Genomic DNA, 14,135 nt, shown 5'->3' on the forward strand with positions numbered 1-14,135 from the left:
TCACGATCTCACAGTCCATGAGTTCGAGCCCCGCGTCAGGCTCTGGGCTGATGGCTGGGAGCCTGGAGCCTGTTTCCGATTCTGTATCTCCCTCTCTCTCTGCCCCTTCCCCGTTCATGCTCTGTCTCTCTCTGTCCCAAAAATAAAATAAAAAACGTTGAAAAAAAATTAAAAAATATATATATATGTTCATGTGTGTTAAATGTGCTCAAATTAAATTCTATTACTAAAAAAGATAGATGATTGATAGATAGATAGATAGATAGATAGATACATAGATACATGATAGCAATGAACTTGTAGAGCTCCATACTTGCCAATTCTATCTTGTTTCAAAGAATGCTATGTACAGCTTAACTATTTCACAAAATGGTAATTTTTTCTTCTCTGACAGGTGAAAGGGGAAAACTCCACTTACACTGAGCTCCAGCAATTTTCACCTGATAACACCTGGGCAATAAGGAACTGTGACCCACTACAAAATGGAGTTCCTGCTATCTCTACATAGAAAGGAGCAAAGCCTGACCCTACCCAAGTTGAGGTGTAGGGCGAGCCTCCCCTTCTGGAGCTCCAGAGTGATGTGGTCTCCACGTTGACCTTCTCCATGGAACAGGACCCCATCTCCTTGCATGCTCTTGAATTTCAGAGAGATCACATCTTTGAGAGTGCTCATCAGCTTCTGATTGAACCTGTACAGAAGGGAGCTTCGGCCATCAAAGTCAGCGACATCTGACTCTGGGCAGAGAGAGAGAAAGAGAGAGAGAGAGATCAGTTAATATCCTCATAATTGCTCTTCCTGCTTCCCATCTTAGTTGTCCAAGTTATAGGAATGTTCTTGACATTGGGAAGGTCCCATCTCAACAGGAAGCATATAGACTAGGCTCAACTTAATTAGACTCAAGGGGGATTATTCATTTATAAGCAAGCATCACACACTGAATCAAAGTGAACTGATTTGTAGCCTGGAAGTAAAACCCCTCATTAGTGATATGTCATATTTTGCTTGAGGGGACAGGGTGAGAATACCATAAGTACCTACATCAGGCTCTACAGTGTCAGGTGCCTGGTAGTAATAATCTCTCATGATTGACCTTCATTATCAATTTGTTTCCGATATCTGGAGCCACTTGACCTCCTCATCTCAGGTTCAAGGTTAGAGATGGAAAAATACAGTCTATCATTCCACAATTAACTGAATAGTACTGTCTTCTTAGAACCTGTGTTGAAAAATATTGTGAGGTCTCCTCTGGTTCAGTAGAAAAGAATATGCGGTAAAGGAAAACTTGCTGTTTGTATAGGGAAGGCAAATATATGGCACCCTTACCGTCCCTGACTTATCCTGTGTCAGTGATAGCTCTCGTTTCAGTTTTTATATATAAAAAGTGTTCAATTACTATTGTTAAAGCAAAGAAGAGAAAGTCAAGAGAAAGATCGTGATTTAAATCAACTCACTTTGTAGATATGTTTAAACATATCTGAAAATTGTATGTCAAAATGTTAATAGGGATTCTCACCTCCCCAAAGAAATTACAGAAATGACAAGTAAGTATATGAAAAGATGCTCCACATCATGTGTCATTAAGAAAAGGCAAATTAAAACAAGAATGAGATACTGAACACTGACAACAAGAAATGCTGGTGAGGATGTGAAGTGACAGGAACTCTCATTCATTTGTGGTAAGAATGCAAAATGGTACAGCTGCTTTGGAAGACAATTTGGTGGCTTCTTATAAAACTAAACATACTCTCATCACACTACCCAGCAGCCTCACTGCTTGGTATTTACACAAAGGAGTTGAAAACTTATGTTCATGCAAAAATCTGCACATGGATGTTTATAGCAGCTTTATTCATAATTGCCAAATCTTGGAAGCCACCAAGATGTCCTTCAGTAGGTGGATGTATAAATAAACTGGTATATCGAGACAGTGGAATATTATTCAGCACTAAAAAGAAATGAGCTAGCAAGCCATGAAAAGACATGAAAGAAATTTAAATGTGTATTACCAAGTGAAATGTGCCAATCTGAAAAGGCTACTGTATGATTCCAACGGTATGATGTTCTAGAAAAGGCAAAATTATGGGGACGGTAGGTTCACCAATTGTAGTAAATTCACCATTCTGGCAGGGAATGCTGACAACAGGGGAGGATCTGTATATGTGGAAGCAGGCGGTATGTGGGAAATCTGCATACTTAATTTTGCTGTGAATCTAAAACCACTCTTTAAAAAAGTAAGTCCTTAAAAATAAGTTAATAGAGACTCTACTTGGGAGGTGTTCTATGTTATTTTCACATTAGTTTTCCTATTTTTTTTAATTACAAAAACTTATTTTTTTATTTTTTTAATTACAAAAACTTTTAAAAACAACGAACACTTATTACTTTTACAATAGAAAAAAATCAAGACTATTTAATATAACTTGAAACAGATTCATTATTTACCATCTTATGTGGGTGGGACAGTGGTGAATGGTGTATGGAAGGGGTGGGATTGGTCTTATTTGAAACCAAGCACTCATAAAAACTCAATTTTTCATTATTCATCAAGCAATTAAAATGCTCGGCTTGAGCATACACAATGATAAATTAAGTATATTATTTTGGCCAAGGATCTAGAAACATTCTTTGTAAAGCCAAAATTATGAAATGAAAGTAAAAGTGAAATCATACTTTTACTGTAATTAGTTTAAGATGCAATTTAGCAATTTATCCCTAAGGAACAAAGTGATTCAAACCAAAAGGTTGCTGAGGACTCCTTAGACCCTAGAAAGAAATACTTCAGCTACAGAGGTTTTCATCAATTCCCACCTCCCTTAGACCCTTCCCATACCACCCATCGCTACCCCTACACCTGTCCCCTGAACTGGACTCCTATCCAAAGCAAATGGAGGCCACAGACAATATGTCATCAGTTATGTTGTAATGAGTCCATGCGTAGATAAGGTCATGGATTTTAAACAATGATAGTCATAGCTTGCTAGCTGAGTCACCTTGGGCAACTCTCTCTCTCTGAGACTTGATTTCCTCCTCTGTAAAATGGGGTACTTAACATTCTTCAGAGAAGACTGCAGTAAGAGTTAAATGTGCTAATACATATAAAGTGACAATACGTACAAAGTGATGCCATCATGTCTGACACATTGTGTTACATCAATGATAGGTAGTAGGGGTATTAATAAGATTGGAATGACTGGAGGGACCTGAGTTCCTAACCAGTCCAATCTGGTGGTCACACTCCACTTTCTCACCCAAAATGGTGCTATTCCATTTTTCCATTTTTTGAATCAATGGATTACTGCCCAGGGGATGCCAAGTTTGCCCCAGCTTCTCACACTCTATTTGCAATTCTTCATGAGTGCTGGGTGCATACATTATGAATCCATACTCTCTTCCAATTGTCCCCCTCTGTCACTGCACCAGACTCTGGGTAAGAAACTGGGTCCTTAGGAGCCTGCTGTTGAGTGAATTGATACAACACATACTATTTATGGACAGCCACACTAGTATGGGCTATTACGAGCTCTAATAGAGAGTACACCCAGCGTTATGGGAACAGAAAGCTGAAACACTCTATTGTCTGTGGGTGTGGGACAAATGCTTTCATGAGTAAACAGGGAGTGTGTTATTACTTCACAGACACACCTTGTGCCCTGTGTCTCAGCTTGAAGTACACAGGAACTCTCTCCACTCCACGGCCCTACTCTCCTCCCTCCTGATCCATCACAGCACTTATGACCTGCATTATGTTCCCTCTAATGTCTGGCTAATCTAGTAACTAATTTGGTGATATAAGTGTTGATGACCTAGGTTACCTCCAAGAAAACACATCTCCCTATTGCCACGAAACCTAAAGGAGACAGAGGCAATCGACAGGAACAAAAACAACAAATATTGTTGGAAGTCTAACAGTCCTGGGTTTCAATTATGGTCTTGCCATTTATAAGCTGGAAGACTTGAGGCAACTCAAGTGATGTCTTTGAGCTTCAGTCTTCTTATCTGTACAATAGGGCTAAGCAAAGCCTACCCTACAAAGTCGTCATGAGAATTCCATAAACCGTACCTGGAAATGAAGAGTCAGTATCTCACACCCCTCATCTCATCCATCATTAATACAAAGGCATTACTTACAGTGGTAAAGATTTGTGCATGGTATGAAGACGATCCAAAGAACACAGTTGATTCAGTATCTGTCATATCACACTGAGCAGGTATGCATTCAAGCCTACATCATCACCTTCATAGTCTTAAAATAGCCTTGTAACTGCCGTCCCTGATTGTACGTTTGCTACTTCCCTCTAACCCATTCTCTCATCTTCATAAAACATAAGTAACATTACCCATCACCTTCACTGAAGCCCTTCAGTGAACTCCCTTTACACTGAGAATTAAATTCTGTCTCTGAGACTTCCTGTAATCTGGCCTTCCTGCTTTCCCACCTCATCTTTGACTTCCTTCCCCAACCCTGACTCCACTGTATGCACAATGTACTTTCAACGTACATGCATGTGCAACGTGGGGGGTAGTCTGGATATGTAGAGAGCACACGCCATGAGCCCTGTGATGTCATGTATATCTATAACTGTATCTGTATCTGTATCTGTATCTATATCTATATCTATATCTGTATCTATATGTATATCTATATCTATATCTATATCTATATCTATATCTATATCTATACAGATACAGATATAGATTTATGTGATCTTGATTTCAATCAGCCTATGAGGAACCTACTATTTGGGTTCCAGTTTTACAAGTGAAGAAACTGTGGTTCAAAGAGGTGCAGAAGTATGAAGTTAGCAAGGGGCAGAGCCAGGATTCCAACCTGCCCCACCTGACTTTACCCACTCTGCATGTGCTGAGCACTTACACGAGGTCCACCCCTGTCTCACTGACACTCTCATTTCCAGCTGTCAGGCAGGTGCTTGGCCATTCCATAATGGGTTAGGGATTAGCGAGTTTTCCCTAAATGCCCCGATACTTCCTTCACAATGCGCCTCCCAAATGGTATTTGACACTTGGTTGTTTCCAGCATGACAGAGCATCCCATGAGGGCAGGGGTCAGATGTGTATTAACCACCTCATTGACTCAGAGCCCAGCATTGGGCCCAGGACATTATGCTGTCCAGAAACACCTGTGAAATGACTTAGGGGCCCAGTAAGGAAACCATGCTCAAAGGTATTACTGCCGATTGTCCCTTAACTTCCTATCATGTTACCTGTCCCCACCATTTAAGAGTCTGGCTACCCATTCACACTCAAGGGTTAATTTCCCTGGAAGTACATGCTCAGCCACCTGGGATGTGACAAGTGCTTTCCCTGCAGATACATGCTTGCCAGCGCAGAGGTGAAAGGCCCCCTCTAGAAAGACAGACTTGGCCTGGTGCAGAGTGGAGGCTTTCCACCCAAGGCCACCAATGACTAATGAGAAAGACACTTTGACAATCCAAGAGACTTCAGGCAAACACACTGAACCTTTTGAAATATGGAGTCACACGTAAAATGTGTCAACCATTTCTCAGAAGAAGAAACAGGAAGTTAAAGAGAAAAAGAAAAGTTTACAGAAAAATGAAAATATTTTTAAATTGTGGTTGTGAAGAAAAACAATTCTGTAATACACTGCTTTTCTCTCTTTATTTATTATTGTAATCACTTTGTCCTGATTCTCTCATTCGGTACTTTGAGGATTTAATTTGTGGCATGGGGTCTGGTTACAGACATGAACACCTTCATTCACGTTTTACAAGCAACTGAAAGAAGATTCTTTTTAAAAATACCAAGAAAAAGAAAAAAAAAAGGAAAGGAGGGGAGAGGAGAGGGGAGGAGAGGAGAGGAGAGGAGAGGAGAGGAGAGGAGAGGAGAGGAGAGGAGAAGGGAGGAGGGAAGGGAGGGGAAGGGAAGGGAAGGGAAGGGAAGGGAAGGGAAGGGAAGGGAAGGAAAATGAAGTGTGTTGCAAGGTGCTTAATGGGTAGAGATAGGCCCCTACTGGCAGGTGGAAAAGTATGTAATCACCTCAGAATATAGTTTTAAGAGCACCAAGAAAATAACTGACAAAACTAAATATATCTTTTGTGTCCTTTGTCACAGCCTCTCTAAGCCACCCATAGAAATTTCTTACTGTGGATGAAGTAATCCATTCTCTAGGGGAAAAAAAGGAGCAAATTAGGACATATTGCCTGATTTAACGTTCTCAACAGCGCTGCAACGTCCATATTTTTCCCTATGTGTAACATGGGGAAGCCAAAGCACAGAAAGATTATGTACCTTGCCCAAAGGCATACACATGGTAATAAGTTGTGTGACCCGGAAACCATCAATGTTTCCTCTGAAAAAATGGGTGGGTGTGAAGATACAACAAAACTTACATCTCATGCCCAAGGAGAATGTACATGACTTTGTACAAGGAGAATGAATCATGCTCTAGAGAGTATGTATGTGTGTGGGAATGTGAATACAAGAAAAGAGATGCCAATTTAAAAGGGAGATAAGGATGGGACTCCCGGCTGGCTCAGGGTGGGTAAGCGTCCAACTCTTGATTTTGGCTCAGGTAATGATCTCATGGTGTGTGGGATCTAGCCCCACATTGGGATTGATCTCATGGTGTGTGGGATTCTCCCTCCCCTCTCTCTCTCTCTGCCCCCCCCACTCTCTCTTTCTCTCTCTCTCAAAATAAATAAATAAACTTGAAAAGGAAGATAATGTTAAATAGGAAGTTTTCTTTTCCTTAAAAGCTGATATGAATTTTCCTGGTGTCCCCACTCTGTTGTACTTCTTTTCTTGCTCAGAGCAGTGCTGTTCCTAAGAGGACCAGGGAAACCACACAAACTTCTGAGAGGCTTTTTTTAGGGTAGACGTGGAATGCCTTCCCCACCCTCACTATCTCCACTAAGCTCAAACCCCCTTTCTTAGTATATTTCTGTGGTCTCACTTCAGTAAGACATTCTTATATTCAAAATTTGTTGACCTCCCTCAACACATGTGAGCACCCATGTTCAGCACAGGAAGACAATGATAAACTCCACTGTATTGTTTGGTCAGCCCACATTCCAGTCCTGGCTACCCGTCCCGCCCCTCCCCAGCGGCGTTCTCCAATTTCTTCTTGCAGAGAAGACAGCTGTTAGATATTTAGTTCCCGGAGTGGACAATCTTCCTCTCTCTCAAAATCAATTTTTAGGATCTCGTTACTGTGAATTTAATTCCATTCAATTTGTGGCCCGTTAAGGTGGTTATACATTGGCAGGTTTCTCCAGAATATGAAGGAGAGCCCATGTGGGGACCCAAAAAGGTGCAGGATGTGGGCAGGTAGGTCCTACAGCCCACAAAGCTGTCCTTTTAGGTCAAGATAAAACCAGCACATACTCCCCTCCATCCCAGCGGTACTGAGAAATGCCAGCACTGGCCGATTTCCCACTGGGCCCATAATTGCTGACCCAGCTGTCAGAGCTTGTTTTCTGAGAAAGACAGAGTTCTGGAGGCATACTCTGGCATATTTGATGGATGTTGGTAGCTTGTCAACAAACCAGCTAAAAAAAGGGCTCCACTGAATTAAAGATTCCAAGCTCAAATCCCCAAGTGAGCTGAGAAGGATGCTGGTGTGGGCCCAGGACACAGAGTCTGTTTTCTCATAGACACAGAAGCCCAAGCTCAAAGCTGACAGGAGACACCATCGATTCACCCTGAGACAATTAGTCCCACTCAGACTCTTTGGCTGTTCACAGCAAACATGATTTTCAATACAATCACAGGTTGAAGCTTATCTTATGATACATTATATAAGAAAAATGATTATTATTCAGACCATATGCTTGCACCGAGGACTCGGGGGCTTTGGCTAGCAATCCGCAAAGCACAAAGGTTTCCACAGTCGGCTCGCACTTACACAGATCCTCTACCAATCCCGACTTTGCCAGGCCTTATCAGAAGCTAATGATAACCTCAGATGAACTATGAAAGCAATGTCAGTTTCCAAAGTTAGCACTGACAATCCCTAAGAAGCGCTTTCCTCACGGAACTTCTGACATTTCTATGTACGATAGACAGCAGGGAAAGCACAGAATGGATCTCAAGAAGACAACATAAAAAACAGCCAGAGTACAAAAAAAAAACCAAAAACAAACAAACGAAAAACTTTGAATTTCAACCCTAACTTTAGCATATAGAATTTTTAGCTCTGACAGTCAGACTTGCCTTCTTAAAACGCCCAGGGATTTTTGGATATCTTACACATATAGACATCTCTGAACACACTTGAAGTTTGTAGCTCAACTGGACTGTTCACGAGCTACGAAGAATTATACCCAAATAATGTACTCACTTTAAGGAATTCTATAAACAGTAGAGATGCTTTGGCTGTTTATTCTTAAGTCCACTGGCAGATCTTGGGCCTATTTTGTACTCTTTTTGGTCACTATGCTGAGCTATGAGATGCAGATGATTGAGACATGGGTCGTTCCATCCGGGGACACAGACACAGTGACACGAACACCCAGCAAATGAATCACTCTGGTGGAGTAGGTGGTGATAAAGGGAAGCATAATTACAGTCTGTTTAACTTTCAGCCCAAGTAGACATATGTGGGATGGAAGGGGAGCGTTGGACAACTAAACTGTTGTCACAACAGTATGGCCCAGGACTGGGTCACCCCGAGGAAAAAGGTACAGGGAAGACCACGGGAAGTGGCAGGTGACAGCCACTAAGGCGTGACAGGTTAACAGAAGGTTTTGTTAAAGGGGTACTGTTTCACAAATCTTATTCACAAGTCCCCAGAAGGAGGCATCAAGGCAAAGCCCAGTCCTGAGCAGGCAGCCTTTGGTGTGCAAATAGCATAACACAGTTATGAACTGTCTGCTTGCCTTCCAGATCGCCAGTAACCTTCAGCCGCAACGCACAAACGTTCCCCGTGAAAGGGAGTTCGAACAATGAACGTCATTTAAGTAGGAGGGTCAACATTGGAGAAAACAGCTGTAATTTCCCACCATAAAACTAATGGGTATTTTTTTCTTTTTCTTTTATTTTTTTACAGTTTATTTTTGAGAGACAGGGACAGTGTGAGTGGGATAGGGGCAGAGAGAGAGAGAGAGAGAGAGAGAGGGAATCCCAAGCAGGCTCCACACCACCGGCACCGAGCCTGAGGCGGGGCTCACACTTATGAAACCAAGAGATCGTGCCCTGAGCCGCAGCCAAGAGTCGGACGCCAAACTGACTGAGCCGCCCAAGGGCCCTGGTATTTTTGTCTTAAAAAAGATTGACCATGGTTTCATTTGGGGGGAGAAACTGAATACCCCTTGTTAATGATTCTAGCTGAGTACCATCAGTGAAAAAGTCACTCCAGTGACCATTTCAACAGAGAGTAAATGTAACACAAACTATAGGGGGCAAGGCCTTGGCCTTTGTGAGGAAGCCCATGGCTGCGGAAAGTGGCTGATCTAACTATCAGTCCATTTTGCCTCCTAAGGCTCCTTTAAAATCATACCCATTAGCATAAGGGTCACAGGAATCAGAGCCATACAGTCAGTCAAAGTACAGAGCAGGCAGACAAACATCAATTCATCAGGAAAAATGGTTAGCTGTGGATTTCCCCTCCTTTTCTGGCCTTACACAACACCTCGCTTCCTTAACACCACGTTTATAAGAATCTGTCAGCCTTTTTTATTTATTTTGGTTTTTTAATACTAATGTTTTATTTTTGAGAGAGAGAGAGAGAGAGAGAGAGAGAGCATGAGCAGGAGAGAAGGAGGAGAGAAAGAGAGAGACAGAGAGAGAGAGAGAGAGAGAGAGAGAATCCGAAGCAGGCTCCAGGCTCTGAGCTGTCAGCACAGAGCCTGACGTGGGGCTCGAACGCCATGAACCAGAGATCACGACCTGTGCTGAAGTCAGATGCTTAACCGACTGAGCCACGCAGGCGTTCTATGTCTGCTTTTTTTTTTTTTTTAAAGCTACTAAAACTCCTGAGTTCATATTGTCCTATATATTTCTATATCTCCAAAGCCTAGCAGAGAGGGGACTAGTGAGTCATGTGTGTTGCCTACTGAAGTAGTTTTAAGAACCTCAATCAATAATAACTGTTATTTCAGATTCATCAGAAATGCTGACCTATGAGAGAATACCACAGTGTTTTTTAGTTAATATGTTCTCACTGCACATGTACAGTATATTTGTCTCTTCATAGAAGAGTTTCTTTTTTTGTTATTCTTCTGTGAACTATGAGAAAAAAAGAGAAAAAAAAGGGAAGGGAAGAAGTTGACTAACTCAATTTTAAGACCCTTCTGGGCCCTGATTTCCTCATCAATAGACTGAAGAAATTGCAATGAGTGACTGTGGAGGTATTTCTGGCTATAAAATGCTATCTATGATTTCCAAAGCAGGATTCAAAGCTCACACTGGGGTCTCCAAGCCCTGAGGCCTGACTGCTGTCATCATGTCCTCTGCTCCTATAGGGTTTAAATAGCTATAAACCTAGCCTCTTAAAGTCCCCTGTGATATGGACCTTAACATGCCATAGATGAAATTTACAGTTTTGCAGCCTCTACCATGTATGACAAATGGCCCCAGATGATGGGAACAACAAAGAGGGCAGCTGAAGCTGGGATGACAAAGAGATTTATTTGGGGAAAGAGAATGTGACTTCAGCTCTGAGGCTGATCAATTTTGGACGTCACCGCTTGGCAATAATTAACCAAGTAGGGGCAAAGTCTTTTTCTGTGTGGAAAGGAGGCAACTTAAGGTATACTAACACGGTTGTAAGTTTTAATGAGATTGGGAAGTGTGGCAGATCATGATGCCTTATCAGAATTTATAATACTTTTTAAAATTAGCTTCCCATAGTGAAAGGAATTCAAATAGAAGCCCCAGACAGAAGTCCCCTTAACCTAAAGTCTCCAGATGGGCCTGATGAAGGTGTTGGAACCTTTCAGGAACTGGTATGTAAAAAAGTTCACCTTCTTCCTTTGAGGTGCAGGTGAAATGTGGTCCTGAATAAGCTGGGAAAAGAAAAATGGGGAGAAGTGTGGCGACCACAGCTTAAATAACAGCCGAAGATAATGATGATCAGAGCTAACCCTTTCTCAAGGCTTGTCTTATGCCAAACGCTGTTTCAACCAATTTGCCTATGTGAAACAAGCACCATTATTACCTGTGTTTTCACTAAAAAGGAAGCTGCATCCACAGAAGACCCGAGATTGTCCAGGATTATACAACCAGTAGGTGAGAAAGCTCGCTTTGCATCTCTGGGGGTGAGTATGCCCGTGTGTTAACATGACTATATACGGCCTATAATATAACAGTGTTTACATTTCATTTAAAATCCTTAAAATTTGCAATCACAGACATGAAAACGTAGACAGTGTAAACTAAGAATGAAATGACTCTCATAGCTAGGAGAGGAGCTTGAGGAAACGGTTTTAAACTCTGGCTCCATATGACCACCACCTAGGAACAGAAAAAAAAAAAAAAAATGCTTATGCTGGGCTCTCTACCCAGTGATTATGACTTAGTATTTAGAAACATGGGGCGCCTGGGTGGCGCAGTTGGTTAAGCGTCCGACTTCAGCCAGGTCACAATCTCACGGTCCATGAGTTCGAGCCCCGCGTCAGGCTCTGGGCTGATGGCTCAGAGCCTGGAGCCTGTTTCCGATTCTGTGTCTCCCTCTCTCTCTGCCCCTCCCCCGTTCATGCTCTGTCTCTCTCTGTCCCAAAAATAAAAATAAAAAACGTTGAAAAAAAAATTAAAAAAAAAAAAAAAAAAAGAAACAATATCCCCCAGGTGATTTTCATGGAGAGTTAGGTTTGAGAATGTAGGTAAGGGACAAAGAGGTAAGGAGCTACTGGACGGGGCAGTAGCCACACTCTGTTCCTGGACACCTTCCTATGCTCAGGAACTGAAGGTTGCTCACATTGGGCTTTGGGAATAAACCAATAATATGGGTATCAGAAAGGTGAACAGAATGCTTTCCAGTAAGATTTTCCCATGTCATACGACTAAATGCTTTCAGACACATAGTAAAAAGCCCACGGATATAGGAACAGTACAGAACTGGGTTCAAAGCCTGTCTCAGAAGGCCACTGTCTGTGCCACTTTGAGGAAGTTGTTCATTCAACAAATTTAATAGCTATTAATTGAAATGAGCCTCTTTTTGCACTATGAACTAGGTATGAAAGTAGATATGCTCCTTGATGTTATAGAGCCTGAAATAGTGAGATAGGTAGCTCACAATGAAATACACATTTAAATAGCTACTAGATATCTATATTGATCTATCTTTATTTCTCTCTTACTGTGTGTGTGTGTGTGTGTGTGTGTGTGTGTACGTGTATTCATTCTATATGCTGAATGTTGTATCTCCCAAAAATTCGTATGTTGAAACCTACTCCCCAGTGTGATGGTATTTGGAGGTGGGCTTTGGGAAAGGAGACAAGATCAGTGGGATTAATGTTCCTATGAAAGAGACTCACCGAGTTCCCTTGTCCTTTCTGCGAGGTAAGAACACCGTGAGAAGATGGAAATCTATGAAACAGGAAGTGAGCCCTCCCCAGACACCAAATTTGCTGTGCCTTGATCTTGGACTTTCCAACCTCCAAAACTGTGAGAAATAAATGTCTGCTGTTTATAAGCTACCCAGTCTATGGTTTTCTGTTATAACAATCCAAACAGACTGAGGCAGAGATCGATGCTTTGAAATAAAAGAATGGTATGTGTTAAGATAAAAAAAAAAAAAAAATGGAAGGGTAACTTTATTTGAATTGAGAATCAATTGGCACCTCTCTGAGAAAGTTATAATAACGCTGAGATAATTGAAGAGTTGAGCTAAAGGGGCACTTGGGTGGCTCAGTCGGTTAAGCATCTGACTTGAGCTCAGGTTATGATCTCATGGTTCGTGGGTTCAAGCCCTGTGTGGGGCTCTGTGCTGACAGCTCAGAGCCTGGAGCCTGCTTCAGATTCAGTGTCTCCTTCTCTCTCTGCCCCTCCCCCACTCATGCTCTCTCTCTCTCTCTCTCTCTCTCTCTGTCTCAAAAATAAATAAAAATTAAAAAAAAAAAAAAAAGAGTTGACCTAAAGAAGGCAGAGGCGGTGCGGAGGGGGAGCCCTCCAGACAGAGTGATCAGCCCATTCAAGGGCCCTGAGATAGGAAGGAGGCAGCATGGCATGAGAGACCACAGAACAGAAGTCACTAGAGCTTGAGCCCAGGTAGGGAGGGACACCACAGAGCGGTGAAGCCAGTGAGGCAGGTGAAGGCTAGGTCCACTGGTACCTGTTCTTCATGCACAGGGTGCACAGGGCTTTGGTTGTGTTACGTGCAAGCAGAAGCTAGTGAAAAGTGTGCAGCAGGAAGGGGCTCAACTCTGTATCCTATGACAATCCTGCTGACTGTAGTGAAGATAATAGAAAAGAAGAAAAAGACAAAAAGAAAAAGAGTGGAAGTGGGTTGCTGAATTAAAAATCCAGGTGATACAAGAAGTAACTAAATGAGGCTGGTGACTGTGAGGATGAAAAGAAATGGGCATATTGCGGATGGATTGGGAAGTCATACCGATAGAACTTGTTGATGGATTTGCTATGGGAAATAAGGGAGAGGGCAGATTGAAAGAAAGTTTCCCACGGCTGATTTGGGCACCTGGTATTGTCTACTGAGATGAGGAGGTCCACAAGCAGAAGAAACTGAATGTGGTTGGAGGGTTGATTTTAAAAGTTCCCTTTGAGACATGTGAAATTTGAGCTATTTATGACATAATGAAATTGAGATATCAATCAGGCAAATGCATATGTAGTTTTAGAGCTCAGAAGAGATATTTGGCTCAGGATGAAAATCACTTATCTAAAAGACACTTCATCTTTATATATTTCAGTCAGTCGGAAGGGCACCTCGGGAGTCATGTGTCCCACTCTAGATTTTGGCTCAGGCTGTGATCTGACAGTCCTAGGATGGAGTCCCATGTTGGGTTCTACACTGACGGTGCAGAGCCTACTTGGGATTCTCTCTCTCTCGCCCTGTCTGTCCCTCCCTTGCTCATGCTCTCCCTCTCTCTCAAAATAAATAAATAAACATTAAAAAATAATAAATTTCAATCTGTCCTTGTACAGTACATAGGAGGAGTACTTCCTATTTGAAAGACATGGGGGAAGGGAAGGAACAAAA

The 14,135-nt window shown here is 42.1% G+C and overlaps 1 protein-coding gene and 1 long non-coding RNA gene across 4 annotated transcripts in view; one reads left to right on the forward strand and one right to left on the reverse strand.

The window, feature by feature from the left end:
* The window catches only part of CNTNAP5 (contactin associated protein family member 5), an 811,538-nt gene that overhangs the window by 435,267 nt on the left and 362,136 nt on the right, over nucleotides 1-14,135 (reverse strand). For all 3 annotated transcript variants that reach the window (XM_086718348.1, XM_086718347.1, XM_086718349.1), the window contains one exon: nucleotides 532-735. In XM_086718348.1, coding sequence (XP_086574474.1) covers nucleotides 532-735 — 204 coding nt within the window. The remainder of the gene's footprint in view (nucleotides 1-531; nucleotides 736-14,135) is intronic.
* LOC147578399 (uncharacterized) lies at nucleotides 10,701-12,615 on the forward strand. Its single transcript, XR_015254260.1, has 3 exons — nucleotides 10,701-10,923; nucleotides 11,155-11,235; nucleotides 12,479-12,615. It is a non-coding gene; the product is annotated as an uncharacterized LOC147578399 (long non-coding RNA).

Source organism: Puma concolor, chromosome C1 (genome assembly GCF_028749965.1).
Source record: "Puma concolor isolate L17-30 chromosome C1, mPumCon1.1.hap2, whole genome shotgun sequence".
Lineage (NCBI taxonomy): Eukaryota > Metazoa > Chordata > Mammalia > Carnivora > Felidae > Puma > Puma concolor.